Source organism: Tursiops truncatus, chromosome 15, assembly GCF_011762595.2.
Source record: "Tursiops truncatus isolate mTurTru1 chromosome 15, mTurTru1.mat.Y, whole genome shotgun sequence".
Taxonomy (NCBI): domain Eukaryota; kingdom Metazoa; phylum Chordata; class Mammalia; order Artiodactyla; family Delphinidae; genus Tursiops; species Tursiops truncatus.
In genome coordinates this window covers 44,461,862-44,478,948 of record NC_047048.1, presented here as the reverse complement: position 1 = coordinate 44,478,948, position 17,087 = coordinate 44,461,862, and the positions used below count along the sequence as shown (strand labels likewise).

Here is a 17,087-nt window from a genome sequence, read left to right as displayed (position 1 = left end):
ACACGCGGGCCAGGGGGCGGGCTCCGCGCAGCTGGCGACAGCGAGCCAGTACACACGCTGGGCCTCACTCGTGTCGCCCGAAGTCCTGGTAGGGAACCGGCCACCAGCTCAAGGAAGCCTTTCAAAGGGCACTCTGGAAGCTTCAGCATTTGGTCTGGGAATCGCACGAGCGTCTGCTTAAGCACAGAGCCCATTCTGGTACCTTCCACCTCTAGGCAGAAGACGGAGCCCAGCGAGGAGCCTGGAAAGTCGGCAGCTGTGGCTCTGTAGGGCACCAGGCCCCCTGCCCGCCCGACGGCCCCTGACCCTTCCCTGCTGCTGCCAACCTGAGCTTCTTCGGGAAAAGAATGAGCTTCTGGTGACACCCCGGGTGCCTCCAAGAGCGTGTCCAGGGGTGAGAGTTTCAGAAACGGCGGCCTCGCGATGAGTGCTGCTGCACGGGAGGCAAGCCCCCAGGGTCCCACAGGCTCCCCGCGTGCCCGCCCACAGCAGGTGGCTACTGGTGTCTCTGTAAAGGTCTGAGACCCGCTGGTAAAAAGATCCCAACCCGCTGCTTCCCTCTGGCCTGACACTCACGGGTGACCCCAGAGAGCTCACTGCCTTGGCCACCACCTCCTCCCTGGCTTCCTGCTCCCGGCAGAGCTCGGAGGCCGGAGCCCTCGGGGGGGACGCTGTGGCTTGAGACACTTTCAGAGAGAACGAGGCAGAGGAGCTGGCTCTGCCTGGTCTGTTCGCTCCCGCTGTGCACAGACACTTCCTGGGATGCGCGTTGCAGCCAAGTCCAGCTGGACGTGACCCCCGGGCTGTGTTCACCTTCAGGGGTCGTGGGTTCACTGAAATTTTCTGACTCACCCTGAAAATGTCCCTCACCGCTGGTGCTGCTTTCGCTAAGAAAAGAGATTTTAGTTGGATCGACGTGTTCTGGTTGAGAGCCGCCCCGTGACAATCGCTGCTGTGCGACGGCTCGGGCTCCGAGGGCTGAGACCCCCGCTGGCGGGCCCCTCCGCCTGGCGCTGAGGAGGGGGCAGAGGGACCTGAGATGCTCCGGGTCGCGGGCCGGATCCAGTGGTGGTTCTGGTCCACCTTCCTCCTCTCCTCTCGGCTGGGGGCGTCAGTGACTTCTTTAGACGGCAACGGGGCAAGAGAGCTCTTCTGTCAAAAACAGGTGAAATGGGGCTGTGGCACCTTTAGCGATTCTTTTCCACATGAAGATTCTTGCGGGCATTGGTTTTCATCATGTGGATTAACGCAGAGGCTCAATCGAAAGCCTAAGCCATTCGCGTTGACTGATTCATGATTTCAGAAGAGAGGACCTGATTCACACGCAAAGCATCGATTTCCATATTTCACATCTTATACATCGCCAGCTATTTTGATCAAAATACGTTGTAGGGGATTGATCCACAGTACCTACTTCTTGGTCTAGCATTTTATTTACTCTAAAATAAACCTTAAGACCTTTGATGCAATTTTCCAATGGGCAAGTAAGAGTAATCGGGGCAGACAATGCAAATCAGAAACTGACAAGTATTCCAACTTCATGCATGTTTCTCTGGCCTCTTGGTTTGTTTCACTGGAATCCTTCATTGTAAATGCCCCGCTGAGATCGTCATAATGATATCTACAAACCAGCACCATGAAAGGTTCACTGCCAGCCTGCTACAGACCAGGCACGTGGACACAAAGAAATGAAAGGCAATGTCCTTCTCTTCACAAGGTTACCTGCTGAGGAAACGGACGTCCACAGGAAGACAGTGTCATTCCTGGATGGTTGGGATGGAGGGCCAGGTGGTGGCCAGTGTCCCATGGGACACCCACCCCTCCGCTGCTCCCTCTGTTCAGTGATGTAAGATTTCCACCACCTGGTAGTTTTGCTTGTTTGCTTTTTAATTTAGGAGTGTATGTAAGGACAAGTCCCTCAGCGGAGGAAAATACAGATAAAGCCTTACAAATCGTATGCCCAAACAAACCTTGGTTTGACAACCCACCAGAGAAATAAGCTACCCAACCAAGAGTATTTCCTCTGCACCGCTGCCAACGTGGTCGATAAAACATGCAGGGTTTCTAAAACCTCGAGAAGTACCCAGTTTCATTTCCAAACCCCCTATCTGATTCTGATTATATAATTCAGCCTTTTAAATGCAGACCAAGGGGAAGGATACTGCTACGAATGAGAAACTGAGCAAAGGGCCTCTACCACAGCTACACGCCATTCGAACAAAGTCAAAGGAGTTTGCAAAAAGAAAAAAACAACACAAAAAAACCTAACAATAAATAAATAAAGCAGTTTGCAACCAGCAGGATTCCATTTAATTTTAAGTCATATAATAGCTTGCCTTGCTTATTAGCCATTAATCTCACTGGGACCTTGAAATTCTAATCACGCAACTAAACATTAAGAAAATTTAATCACACAAGCATGCTGTAATTTAAGGCAACCCTATCAACCTGAAAAGTCATTACCTACCTCGTATTTTAGCTTACGTTGAACGGTGCCATTGTGAAGTTTCTCATTATCCTGAAAAGAAAATAAAAGCCCTCTATATTAAACTATAGCATGTTCATAAAGAGGGAAAAAATGATTTGATTACAATATTTATGAGAACAAAATTCTAAGGAAACATACTTGTCATTCCACAATGACAACCCTTCTTGAGAATTTATATTCCCAAGGTAAACGGGACTTTATCGATACATCTGCCTGTAAGGGAACTGAACCATTTATTCCTAATCTTAAAATTCGAAGAACAATTTTAAAGGCAAATTTCCTTAGGACACTTCTTAATTTGCAGGGTAGAAATGAAATGACTTTATTTTGATAAAAATCAGCTTGTCACAAGTATGTATCTTCTCAAAGGCAAAATTATATTTCTACTTGGGATAATTTATCGAGTGAATTTAAATACTTATGGAAATTGATTATATTTTTGGAGAAAACAGAAAGGTGTTACGTGTAGAATTTTTATAAATCAAACAAAGTAAATAAAGCACTTCAGGAAACTTCATACTCACTCAAGAATTTCCCCCAGAAGTTCAAAATTTTAAAATAAAGTTACTCTTGAATTAATACTATTTATAAACTGTTAAGCTCCACCCGAGCAATATTTAATATTTCTACAGCATTTTGCATCTCAATTTTCTGAGAAACAGTACATAAAAGACCCCCCCACCCCCCCACCCCCGCTCCTTACTGAAAGGTCATCTTGAAAACGAATAACCAGATCACCTGCTCCTTCACTCACCTTCACGGTCTCGGCAGGTGCACTGCTGCCATCGCCAACCACACGGTGCAGATCCTGAAGGCGCCTCTGGACTTCTTCTTCAATGTAAGCACTGATCCTGGAAGCAAAAGAGATGGGGGTCCGTGACCGCTTGTAACCACACAGGGCATTCTGAGATCTTTTCGTTACCATGCCCTTTGCGGCTGGGAACCTTCTCGTTCTAAATGCCAAATGTAATCACAACTCAGGCTCTGGAACATCTGTCAACTTTCTAGGAAATCTAATGCCATGTGTTTACTATCTGGGTTTTCCCCAAACAAGAGAGGCCTGGACGAATAACCGAATCTTGGGAACAGAAGGGAGACTCAGTGATCCCATCCAAATCCCTCCCTACGTCCTGAGCGGAACCTCTGCTGCAGGACAGGGGAGAGTTGCAGACTTGGGTTCCAGATGACTCTGCGGTCTCAGAAGGCATCACTACCCAACACTTCATTCACCGAGCCTCCGTTTCCTCACACAGAAAACGATGATTCTTATTTCTCACAAAACACAAAATCATTTCAGAGGATTAAAAGGAAAAACAAAAAGTAGATGCACTCTCCACAGACCTTCACTATTGCATGGAACAATGTCTCACATCATTCCTGCTCTGTCTTGTCTCTGCACCCGGCCACGAGACACCACATTTTAAAGGTCTCTAGACCTTCCAAAATGCCTGGTGAAGGGTCAAGATGGCTGAAGCCAGAAACAGCTGTCAACCGAATATCTGGTACCCCATACGATACAGGGAAAACAGCTGGTACCCAATACGATACAGGGGATACTGTGTGAAGTACAGCCATCCACCCAGAGGAACCAGGGAAAGAGAGAATTTGGGTTCCATCAACATCTTTCTAGCGGCTCAGGCCGCCCAAAGGCAAGGCCTTCTCAGTTCTAGGCTCCCTGCCCCAGTTCTACAGACAATGAATTAGACGGATTATTTTAAATGAAGTGTTTTGCATGTTTACATCTTAGCACACTAAAAAATAAGGAATCTGGTTGCACCTTTCTAAGCCCATGCAAAATCCTACACACATTTCTGTACTACTGACCATGGCTAAATGACTTCCTGATATGCTGGGTAAAGAGATTAATATTACAGGTAAAACAGCCCCACAGAATGGAGCTAGGGTAATAAAATGCAGCGTTTACCTTTCAGTATTTCAGTAAAGAAAATCATATGCAACTGAATCTGAACCAAGGCCACTTAGAAACAAATCTCCCTGGACCTCAAATTTTAAATGAGCACCACAGAAGATGCAGACCTAGATTTAAGGGACCATAGAGGCTCATGCCATTCTGAGTACATTCTGATACCTGAATACCTAACTCCTACCAGCCAGGGCTCAGGGCTGCCCAATTTGAAATGTCCCCATGACGTAGATGGGGTTGAGAAAGATAGTCAATTTTCTTATAGGCAAAGAACGATTAGGTTGATTTAGCTGAGGGCTGTAAGCCACAGGGCAATTCATGATGCCACCCAAGTTGAAAATCATTTTCCTATAGTAACATCAGATTTGTATTTATGCTCTTCGTGATCATTCTGAATATACTGGTACAGCCTTCGTGACAGACTTCATCTATTTGTAATCTATGGCTTCTATAAATTATTTGTCAGCACAAGGTCCTTCCTGGTACAATTCAGTTAACTCTACTTTGTTCCCCTCAACCTAGCCTTGTATCACTTCTTTCTGGATGAACTGGTTTCCCTGAACCTTTTAATTCCACCTTCTCACACAAACTCCTTGCACCAGTATTCCTTAGATTTGGCCGGTCAGGTCTCAGGTCTTGGGCCCTTTAAATGACATCTCACCCCACCACGGGCCAGGCAGCAGCTGATCAGGACAAAGCATGTCGTGGGGACAAGTACTGCTTACCACCTTTGATAGAGCCCTCCATATGCAAACTGGCCAATATAAGGTACTGTGAGTCACTAAATCACATCAGAAATAGGCATGCCATCAATTTAATGTCCAGTACCTGGCATCCATCAGGGGGACCAGGTAAGACTTTTCAGCACTGGATGGCAAGCTGGAAGAAGCAGGTTTTCCCTCCAAGGTCCCACGATGCCCTTTTTGAACACCATCGACCTCACAGATCTTCTTCTTCAACTGCTGGATTTCATGTTCTAACCTACAGAGATGGAAGTTCTGTGAATTCACTCATTAACAGTATCTCCTGAGAATCTTCCCTAGAAACCATGGGAGATCCAGACCAAAACTGTGCAAAGAGCTTTACCTTCCAGTAGAAAAGGTACCACATACCTATAAGACAAGGTATAAGGTGATAATAGGCCACAAGAGCGGTGCAGGACAAGTGCTACAGGCACCCAAAAGTTGGAGAGAGTTCTACCATCAAGGGCAAAGATATTCCCACTGTGCTCAGCAAATCCTCAGAGCTAGATGTGCAGGATTCTGAGTCCCAAACCCAGCTTCAACAAAACAGTTGGTTGTAGCCTACATATCAGATCCCAATAAGTATTTCTACTTGACAAAAGAGATCTCTGCTTTAAAGAATTCTTTAAAACTGCCAATCTAGGAGAAACTTCATGGTCAAGGCAGTTCTAAGTTGAGTCTTCACGGGCCAGTGGGAATTTGGCATTTGGAAATGACAGTGGGTGGTTTTCCAGGTGCAGAAACAAAGGGACTGAGCCACAAAAACCAGGAGTCCGCTTTGGCTAAGGCAGTGGGTGTGGAAAACAGAAACAGGCGAGAGAGACCTAGGAAAGCAGGTTGAGTATCTAGAGAAATTAATATAAACCATGAGCTGTGGAACCAAACATTTATTTCCAACGACAGATGATACGTCTAATGTAAGGTATGGCTGGTCTCCCACTGGCCCAGGCACGACTGAATCTAGGGCCATCAGGCTAGAGGGCCAAACTTGCCAGTAAATTTGGCCCACAGAACCATCTAGGGGCTGCAGCCCACTCACTGTTAATGACAGCTGGGTCTCAATTTCTTCATGTATCAAATGAGAGAGTCAACTAGTCTCTCCAAATTCCTTCAGGTCCAAAATTCAGAGAGTCTGGTTTCAGATGCTGACACGCCACAACACTGCCAGCTCTCTGGTGTCGCCAGCAGTGATTTGACTGCTCTATCCTGAACGTGAAAGCCAAGGTCTTGGCTCTCGGAAATGTGATTATGGGATCACCAGGGTAGGAGCTCCTGGGTCCGTGGGAGACAATGCCCAGCTGAACTCAGCCTTTCATCTGTCTACCGATTACTGAGCACCAGACTGCAGAGCACGCAGTATTCTTGAAGGAGGAAGGACTGAGCACAGAGAAGTGATGTCAGGGGCCAGGTGGCGGGCAAAGAACCAGGGAACAAGGTTAACACAGAATCTCAAAGATGGTAAGGAAAATGAGCCAATGCACGTAGGTGGTGGCCAATGTTTGTAATTAAGATGATGCCTACAGAGTTGTTCAAAGACATCCTTCAGGGCTGGGCAATGGGAAGGACTCCACACAGCAAAGAGGCGCCAGTGGGACCCTGAAGGCTGAGCAGGATTTCTATACATGGCGAGGGACAGCAGGGCCTTGCATGGAAAGGGTCGCAGCACACGAGAAGAACTGGTCTGCCCAGCAGTGGCTCTGTCGTCAGCAGACAGGAGGACAAAGTGGGCACAAGCTGGATTCGAGATGCAACTCTACCACTTTCTAACTGCCTGACACTTGTCCCATCAACCATCAAGGAGAAAGAAGAAAGAAAATGATTAAATCTCGCTCATAAAGCAAGCTGACAGGGAAAGCCAAGTGCGCCGTTGGCCCAATCTGGCTCCACGTGAATTTGATATTTGGCACTTTGGAAATGCACAAGAGGTCAGCTCAGGGTGCACAGCGGGCCCCGGCTCAGCCATGAGAACCCAGAGATAATAAGACACAACACCAGTACCCCCAGAAAGCTGCAGGACCATCAAAGCCAGAGCAAAGCGCTCAAAATTCGCTGGCCTGAATTAGGGCTTTGCAAAGTCTACTCCATCAAAACACGGGAAGCTAAAAGCCTCCTTTGCGTGGCTTCTGGAGAAAAGCTGACATCGGGAAATCGTTACAGTGTATCCACTATAATCGAGTATTAATACTAAATGGCCAGGGAGCGAAGCCGGTTGACAAAAGCCAGGACATCAGGCTCCAAGCCCCTGCTGCATTCTCACTGCACAGCGCAGGATACAAATAGAGAGCGTGCCCTCCACTGCTGTAAACTTCCTGGGGCTAGACCTCTGTCCAGCAATTTCATTTACATAAGGTACCTACAATCATTTTCTTAAACCACAGACCTATTTCTCTGAAGTCACAGCATTATGGTTTTTGATTGTCACCTGTCACTGTTTTGCCTGGGGGGATTACTGGAGAGCTTGGTAAACAGAATCCAGTTTAAGCAGATGGTTTGAAAGGAGGCTGTCCTGACCTTTTCAGGCAAGATGGTGGACAGGGGCTCAGGCAACACCTCCCAGTAGGTCTTGCCTCGTCATCAGCATGGATCCCAGGCCTCTGCCAATGTCAAGCTGGAATCCTAGAGGCCAGCACTCCGGGCTTCTGCTGCAGCCCCTCGGGAGGTGCTGTGAGGGGAGGGCTCCTGGGGAGGGGGCAGCATTCCAGGCCCCCGTAACCTGGGCTTCAGTTAAGATCTCAACAGACCAAAGGGTCTGGAACTACAGAAAATACACAGGCCCATGCCCTCCTCATGAGGGTAAGGACACTGCGGCTCCAAGGTGGAAGAGCCTGCCCAAGGCCAGCAGGGCAGGAAGGGCACAAAGCCCCCTTGCGGGACACCAAATCCGATGACGTCTGCACAATAGGCGGCCGCCAGTCTCTCTGAGTCTTGGCATCGCGTCTGCAGGGTTAGCAGAAAAAGCATCCCCCAGTTCACGTATTTATTTGTCTTGAGATCCTACCTCTGAGAAGCAAGGTGACAGGCAACAGGTAGAGGAAGAGAAATATTCTTCCTTTATCATGAAAACAGCGCTACTCCCTAGTTCACAACATCGAAAATAATATCAGAGAATCATGACCTAACATGCCTGGATAGACCACCATGTTTGGAACATCTAGAGAGCTTTGCTTGTTTATTTTTTAATACAGAATCCTGAGGTGTCCCTCTGGATTCTCAAACACTGAGAATCAGCAGGGGTGGGGGGAGGGATATTTTTCAGTTCGCTGCCAGGTGTGGAAATCAGTGTTTATGGAACCTGTGAACAAGTGCTGGTCAAGGTCCCAGAGAAGACATGGGGGGCGGGGGGAGAGGGAGGAAGGGGAGGGAAAGGGCAGCAGAGGGAAAAGGAGTCAACGAAAGGGAATGGGGTTTGGGGAGAGCACCGAAGGAGGGAGGGGGAATCCGGCTGGAAGCTTTCTCAGTCTTCCCTGTTTATCAAATATTAAACACACAGTCAGAGGTCAGTGAGGTAACAGACATGGGCTTAGTTTGTGTGTTTTTTCCAACTTTAGGCCAGTGACTCTAAACCAAGGATCCTAAGGAAAAAGAAAAGAAGGCTAAGCATTTGCCAGTGAATCAGAAAACATAAAGGCTACAGAATTACTTTTTCAAACAACAGTGAGAGACACAGCACCAGGGCTAGAAGCCGCGCCATCACAGCCCGAGGGTTAATGCCGTGGGGCACGGAGGGTGTGGCAGGCGTCCCCTCGGGCTCGGCTCACCTCTCCCGGTCCTTCTCCAGGGCTTCCTGCTCGGCCCCCAGGCCGGCCCGGAGCCCGGACCGCTCGCTGCCGCCGGCGGTCAAGGTGGCCGGCTTCGGCCTCCGCTCCTCGGCCCCCAGGCCCCGGGCGTAGCGCCGCTGCAGGGCAGAGTGCCTCCGCTCCAGCCGGGCCACCGCCCGCTCCAGCGCCTCCCTCTGCTGCTGCTCCCGGGATTCCAGGATCTCCTTTTCCTTCCGCCTCACCTTCTCCTCCTGACGGGCCACGTTGGCCGTGAACTCGAAGGTGGCCTGGAGCTTCTGCAGCTGGCTGGCGCTGGCCTGGTACTGCGCGAGCTGCTCTTCTTTTTCTTCCATCTCTTTCTCCACTTGGTAGAGAGTGTTGTCCAGGCCGAGAGGACCTCGGTCGAGGATCTCGCAGGCTCTCTGTTTCTCTTCCAACAGCCTCGGCAAATGATGCTGCAGGAGATACTGGAGCTGGCTCTCCTTACACTGCAGCCTCCCCTCCGCCGGCTTGATCTGCTCCGCATCTCCAGCCGCGTGGGGCACATCTGCGGCACCACCATCCTTCTTGAACAACGACTTCGATTCTTCCTTGCTGCCAGATTTTAAGCGCTCCAGGATTTCACGTTCTTCCTCCACTTCCTTTTTCAGGAGCTCCTTCTGCTGAACCAGCTCCTTCTCCAGGGTGGTCAGCGCGGCCAGCTGCCTTCGCTTGAACGCTAAGAAACGCAGCTGCGCCCGTTCGAGCTCCCGGCCATCGCCATCCCCCTCGGCACAGGCCTCCTTGGCCCGCAGGAGACATGCGCGGATGCCCTCGAGGTCCTGCCGCTCCTCCTCCGCGCGCTGCGCCTCCCCGAGCCGCGGCAGCCGGACCAGCGCCCGCTTCTCCCGGAGCTGCTCCTCCAGGCGCGCCACGCGCAGGACCTGCTCCTCCTCCTGCCCCTCCAGCCGCCTCCTCTCCTGCTCCATCCTGACACACTGCTCCTCTTTTTCCCTTTTGAGTTGCTCCAGCTCCTGAAATATCTGAACCTTCTCGGCCTTCTCATGGCTGTTGAGTTCTTGCAGCCGCTGGAGCTCTTCCCGGACGCGGAGAAACCGCTCCTCTTCCTGTTTCTTCTTCTGCAGCTCAGTCTCCTGCTGCTCCCTCAGCCTCTCCTCCTCGAACCGCTCCTTTTCGGCCAGCAGGTCCTTGAGCTTGCTCTCCAGGTGGAAGCTGCGGCGCTTGAGGCTCTCCTCCTGCTTGCGGATCTGTAGCTGCACGATCTCCGTCTCCTTGCGCTGGGTCTCCACCTCCTGCTGCATCCGCTCCAGCGCAGCCTTGTCGGACTTTTGCTTTTCCTCCATCTCTTCTATGAGTTTTCTGAAATGCAAATCGTTGACTGATCGTTATTTGAGCGCTAGGTTCAAAAGCTGCTCTAACTTCTCCCTAAACTGATACCTCCTAGAAATGGACATACACCACACACCCTTCACTAAATTTAAAAAAAAAAAAAAAAAAGAGAACAGCACTTTCCTTTTAATATCCAGCAGCATGCTGTTTAATTTTTTTACTCTGTAACTGTCCAACATATCATTTGCCTAATCTCCTGAAGTAGCTTCTGCTATCATTTCTTTGCAGAACCTATAAGCATAATGTGTTATGCATGATATAATTTTTAAAGCCCCCTGAGCTCAAAGAGAAAGAGGCATGCCCAATTTAAATTAAATGTGAATAATTTTATTCAGCCCAAAGGCTAAAACTCAATGGAAATTCGGTTACAAAATGACATTAAATAAAAATGCTTATGCTGTCCTCAACTCATCAGGATCAAATATCAAAGTCAAGATAATCGACACTTCATTGTTCCAGCTCAAATAACTACACGCTATTTAATCACTAGTTTAGGACAAATGGTAATCACCAAATGATCCAAAATATTAGTTTATTAATGCATAACATTGAAAATAACGTCAGTCTCCATTAGAATACTTAAATGCATGATTCTGGCCGTTACATGTCATGGCGTGTCTTAGAGAGCAAAGGGTCCCCACTGGGTGCTAAGTCAATGTTTCGAGGTCAGGGTGGCCTCCAAAGCAAGAACACAGGGCATGTCAGAGTACGGATGCACGGCCTCCATCTCCTGACCCACCCAAGACCTATCGTCCATGATGCTGTGAGCTAAACTAATTCATCTGTAACATCCAGACCCCACACTCTAGAAAATAAATAGCCAGGGTGTAGATTTTCTGCGGCCTTACTTTCTATTCTAATATCGATCCTTGGTCCATTTCTTGGCTTGTTAAATAGGACAGGAAAAAAAAGAAAACTACTTAGTTTTATCAAAGAATTACACTCAGAACATATAAAAAATGCTCTCCAAATCAATTAAACACACACACACACACACACACACACACACACACACACACACAAAAGGAAAGGGAGCTGAGAACACGCAGAGGCAGATTAGAAAAGGAAATACAAATGGCTGGTCAACATAAGGAAAGAGGTTTAAAAAGTGAGGAGGCATAAGAAGGGGAAGGGTCATTCTTTCGGCTTTTTTAAAACTCAGGATATTATTAAGGAAGAAATACTTTTTAGTTAAATTTAAACAAGTCTACATTTGATGTATTACACTTAAAGAGTGTATTAAATTTGCCTACTGACTCTACTCCCCAGTCTCACAAGTATTTGAAGATGAACTATTTAAAAAATTCAAACGTGAAGTAAAACTAACCAGCTAAAGAGAAAGGAGCTACAGTCATCAGACGTGTAAATGATGGACACGGAGCCAGAGGGAGAGGACACAGACACAGGTGATCTCAGCCTAGGACATCAACACAGGCACCCACCCACTCTGTGGTGTTATGACTCCTACCACGTGGCTTACCTTTTACTTTCTAATTTCTCAAGTTCTTCACGCTGTTGCCGCTCAAATTCAAGTCTAATAAATCAAATGAAAATGAGTCACTTTTCTGAAAGAGCTTTTTTCACTCTCATATTCTCTATATGTAGTTACATATTACAAAGAACACTGGTTTGTCAGGTACGCTTTTTAATCATTATGGGTTAGCAAGTTTAAAATGTATTCTTTGCTCTATGACTATGATTATAAATTAGACATACTTTGGGAGTGCTTGAATTCAGGCTGAAAAGAACATATTTTACTTGAAGGAAAGCAAACAAAACACCACTGTACGGGACAAGCAGAGTTAAGGGAGACTTCTAAACGAGAAGCGTGCCTACCCCATGCAGCCTAGCCACTGATTAGTACAGAAAAATGGAAAATCTCTACCTTAGACAGATGGGTCCTTTTATAGGGAAAAGACTGCCAGGGAGATGAGAGAGAGAGAGAGAGCACAGACATCAATTAAGAAAAGAATTAACAGTGGGAACATCAGGAGCAAAACAGTAAGGTACTTAAAAGCCAGTAGCCATGCACAAATTGAAACGTCTTCTTATACAGATCACATTTTCCAATCATTTCTTGAAGCAAATTCTCCAAAGAGTTAGCTATTATGTTTTACACACTTCCCATGATAACTAGAGCACTAATAATAACTAAGTACCAACGATAATTGCCCACAGAAGTCAAATTCATGTTTTTACTACTTTATAAATGGTTATACTGTATGGAGGATTCTCGAGATCCTCCTGTAGTTAGTGGTTATATGACATTGGAGCTATGGGGGCTACAGAGATTATGAACAGATTGACCATAGTGGTAGCAAACTAAAGGGGGCTAGGTCACTGGGAATTTTAAAACAACTCGCTAAAATATTGATAACAAGTTGACTTTTTCTCAAATACTAGACTGAATTACTTCAAGGTTTCACTATACCTTTTAAACAGCATGAACTGTAATTCTTAAACGTTTTCCTGTTGTGGTGGATAGCAAGTACAGCTAAGAAGCTGAACTATGGAAAAATTCATCAGTCAACTGTTCTCCTTGGATAAGATAATCCAGGTTGGCAACGGTTACCTTTACCATGAGCTAACGAATTTTCAAATAGATCTGTTACCAATTTAATTTGGGCTAAAATTGAGAGTAAGATGTCTGGGGGGTTTTGCAAGCAGAACTGAGGGCAGTGCTGAGTGATTTACACGTTTGCTTATTACTCTGCCTTCCCAGCAAATCCTGAAGATGGCACAGAGTACCCGATCTATTTAACAGATGAGAAACCCAGAGCTCAGAGGTCTGAAAGAACTTGTCCAAGGTCATGATGGTAAGATGTGGTGGAACCAGGGCTTGAACCCACGATAGCCTGCTTCCAAAACATCCTCAATTCGTTCATTTTATGAGCAATGCTCCAGTTTGTGATATATAATAAGAATATTAAATCCTTCATTGAAACTTACCATTTAGGGTTATATTTATCTTTCTATCAAATGAAAATGATCTGTGGATTACAGGCACCGCCATCCATGAGAAATCAATCACGTAAATATAGTATATGAAAGGGATTTGCCACTTCTGGAGCCCAATCCACATGCCATCACGCTAAGCCAATACAGGGTTTCATTTAAGTTCATATATGATCATTCTCTTTTATATAACGATAAACAGAACCTTGGGAATGCTTCCTAGTACATATTTTTAGACTTCGGTACAGTTTAGTCTTTCTAGAGATAATTACAGTCAAAAAAAATAAAATAAAATCACCAGATAAAACACTTTCAAAACCTGAGGATTTTCCTAATAGAACTGTCTTTATTCTTGATTTACACTTTCTGTGAACATCAGCTCAATGTGCCCATCAGCAGACAATGTCGCTCTGCTCTGACAGTGTCACAAGGCAAATGCTGCTCTGAGAGGTTCGAATGAAAACCTATCACCAGACAGTTTACAACGTGCAGGTGCTTGTCCTGGCACTGAGCATGCAATACCCTCACTTTGTTCTCCTAACCCTAGCAGGTCTCATCCCCATTTTATAAAACAGGAAACTGAGGCTTAGATGAGGTAAGTAGCAGAGGGAGGGCTTGAATCAGTTTGGTATTAAAATCTGTGCTGCTAACCACTGCAACTGTTTCTAATGAGTTGTGTGGTCTCAGAAAGTCATGAAATGTGAGTTTTAATAGCTTCATCTCCAGTGTGACACTCTGGGCACCTACGTATTTTACTGAGCACAGTGCCAGGCGCTGTGCAAGGCACAGGGGATACAGAGGTCCGGAAGTGAGATATGTCCCTGCCTCCGTGGGGCTCCCAGTCTGTAAGTGACAGTGGAATAAACATGAGGGGCGCACCCAGTGTGTCACAGCCAGGATGAGGAAGGACAAAGGGTTGTAACACACCGAGCGGGTGCTGGTCTCAGAATTTGGTAGGACCTAGAATCAAGGCAAGCCTCCCAAGGGAACTTCCGCCCAGGCTGTGCCACTCTTCCTCGCATGGTGCAGCAGCTCAATAAAGCCAGGTCTCGGCTTCCTGTGAGGGGAGGGGCAAGACGTGAAGCTCAACGGGACACGAGAAGCCACACGGTGCAGGGCCTTGGAAGTTATATTGAGGACTCTGCACCTGACCCCAAGGACAGTGGCAGAAAAGTGTCTTGGAACAGGGTTGTTAGAGAGCCCACAGAGAACACATGAGAGGAGAAGCCACGAACCAGATCAGGAGGCCTGTGTCGTCACGGAAACAAGAGATGATGGAGGCAGGACCCAGGATCACTGGGATAAGGAAATGCCAGTATCTTCTGATACGCAGGGGTTCAGTTGAGAAAACCTGCTAATGGGCTGGATTTTGTTGGAGGTTGTGATGGGAAAGAAAGAGTCAAAGATGACCCTCAGGTTTCTGGCCGGGTCACACAGTGGGTGGGGAAGCCGAGCTTCACGGCCAAGAGGCTGTGCTAAAAGGTCGACTGGTCCGAATACAAATGCTAGTGGTTGTGAGGCTAAGCATGAGTTATTTAATCTTGGACGCTTGATTTTTACAGACTTTGAAGAAAATAACGAGCCCTCCCTCAAAGAAGACAAACATCCGTCTCATCAAACAAGACCGTACGTACAAAGTATCTGTATCAACATCCACGAAAGAGTCATTCCACACCTGGGTCTGAGGACTCGCATTTGACTCTCACAATGGTCCTGTGACGTAGGTGCCACCCTTCCCCCCTTTTACACACGAGCAGTGGCCACGACTCCAGTAAATGGCAGAATCAATCGACTCCAGAGCCCACAGTTTATCCCTATGCTGCCTTCAAGAAAGTAAGCTCGATTTTACACATGTTGAATCTAATGATTCCAGGGTCAACCAAATTGAGACGTCCGGCAGGCGGGGGATACAAACGAAGATCTAGCGCTTGGGCCGTCATCAAGGATGGACATACAGACTTGGAATTCACCAGCATCTGGATAGGAATTACCCAGGACACAGGTATGGAATGTGAATAAAGGAGCTTAGTGCAGAGTCTGGAAGACCACACACACTGCAGTGACTGGCAGAGAAGGATGGGCCCTTAAATGAGGCTGGAGATGAGCAGTTAAAGACAGATAGAGAGGATCCCCTTGATAAATAATGATTCCCATTTCCTCAAAATTAAGAGTTTAAAAAGAAAAAGAGGGCTTCCCTGGTGGCGCAGTGGTTGAGAGTCCGCCTGCCGATGCAGGGGACACGGGTTCGTGCCCCGGTCCGGGAAAATCCCACATGCCGCGGAGCGGCTGGGCCCGTGAGCCATGGCCGCTGAGCCTGCGCGTCCAGAGCCTGTGCTCCGCAACGGGAGAGGCCGCAACAGTGAGAGGCCCGCGTACCGCAAAAAAAAAAAAAGTACAAGAGATCATGCAATCAACTCGGCACACACGCCCGTCGCCCACCAGACACCCCTGCTCCTGTCCTCCCACTACTGTACAGGCCAGGAGACTGAGGCCTGGGGGTTGGGGGGGCGGATCAGGGAGAGGCCCAAGGTGACCTCCTCTTTAGAGAAGTCAAGGGCAAAGTTCACCTCTTCTTACTCCTCCTCCATTCCTACTTCAACTCTGGAATTCCATCTCACCTCCTTAACCAAACCACGGCAACGTGTACCCCAGAAACAGCCTCCCAGAGTTGAATATGACTCACCACTCCCAGATGGACCTCTCCTCTGTGGACAGACCAGAACAGTGTGCCACAGGGAATGTTCCTGCCACTTCATTCAGCCATGCCTGCCCCATGTCCAACAAACCTTTAACGAGCACCTACTATGTGCAAGGCAGTGTGTTAGACACACAGAATGGACAAACTGTCTTCAGGTCTTAAGCGTGAATTGTAAGTGAAATATGTGTGCATCCAACAAACCTTTAACAAGCACCTACTATGTGCAAGGCAGTGTGTTAGACACACAGAACGGACAAACTGTCTTCAGGTCTTAAGCGTGAATTGTAAGTGTGTATGGATCACACAGTACGTGAGGAGCCCAAGGAGAAAGTTCCATTTTTTCTGTGCCGGGGTGGAGGGAGAGCATTTATAGCTGCATGCATGGGAGGGGGCCTCGCTGTCTGTCTGAGCTGGGCCTGGCTTGACAGATGGACAGAACAATGGCCACAGTGTGGGGAGTGGGAAAATCGAGTGGAACAAACATAGGAGAAGGAAAACGAAAGAAACAAGCAAGGCACTGAGCATGAGGAACAGGAGCTAGTGGCTCACGCACCATCAATTCATTTGATCAACAAGCCATTCACGTGCCCGGCACTGTCCCAGGCCCTGAGACTCAGCAAAAGGAGCCAAGCCCCTGCCGTCATAAACCTTCCATTCTAGTGGGAGTGGGGGGAGAAGGAGAGCTAACCAACAGTGAAAATATTTTTGTGATACGTGCTGTGGAATAGCCTGAAGCCAGGAGGGAGGGTGGAGAGAGGGCTGAGCGAGGGCGTGGCCACGAGGATGCAGCTGGTGCCGGCACGCGAGGGAAGCCAGGCCAATGACGAGGGACAACGTGTGGCACGCGGGGAGCACAGCAAGACTGGAATGGCGAAAGCAGGTGCAACCAGGGGACAGTGATGGGATGAGAGAAGGGGCCCAAGAAGGGCCCAGACCACCCGGGACCCTACAGGTCACAGAGGATAGGCAGAGCCCTGTCCACCAGGGCTCCTGGAGGACAGAGACCCAGCTGAGCTGTGTATCTGAGGGCCTTCTGCAAGGCACATAGTAGGTGTTCAACTAATGAGCACTCCAGGTAGAGCTTTGAAGTCAGTGGCATAGGCTGAGCACCAGACCCCAATTACACAGAGTC

General features: G+C 47.9%; 1 protein-coding gene across 9 annotated transcripts in view; it reads right to left on the bottom strand.

Annotated features, from left to right (window-relative positions):
• Positions 1–17,087, bottom strand: part of LOC101321628 (kinesin-like protein KIF16B) — a 278,548-nt gene that overhangs the window by 98,673 nt on the left and 162,788 nt on the right. For 7 of the 9 annotated variants that reach the window (XR_002174849.3, XR_012326207.1, XR_012326206.1 and 4 more), the window contains exons 18-22: positions 11,783–11,836; positions 8,914–10,272; positions 5,241–5,393; positions 3,243–3,339; positions 2,468–2,518 (exon numbers count right to left, since the gene is read on the bottom strand). Coding sequence is in view for 4 of the 9 variants with exons in the window: in XM_019927579.3 (XP_019783138.2) it covers positions 2,468–2,518; positions 3,243–3,339; positions 5,241–5,393; positions 8,914–10,272; positions 11,783–11,836 (1,714 nt within the window). In the remaining 5 variants the exon portion in view is untranslated. Of the gene's footprint in view, positions 1–55; positions 1,153–2,467; positions 2,541–3,242; positions 3,340–5,240; positions 5,394–8,913; positions 10,273–11,782; positions 11,837–17,087 lie in introns of those variants that run through there. The other 2 variants (XM_019927578.3, XM_019927581.3) reach the window with 2 other exon arrangements.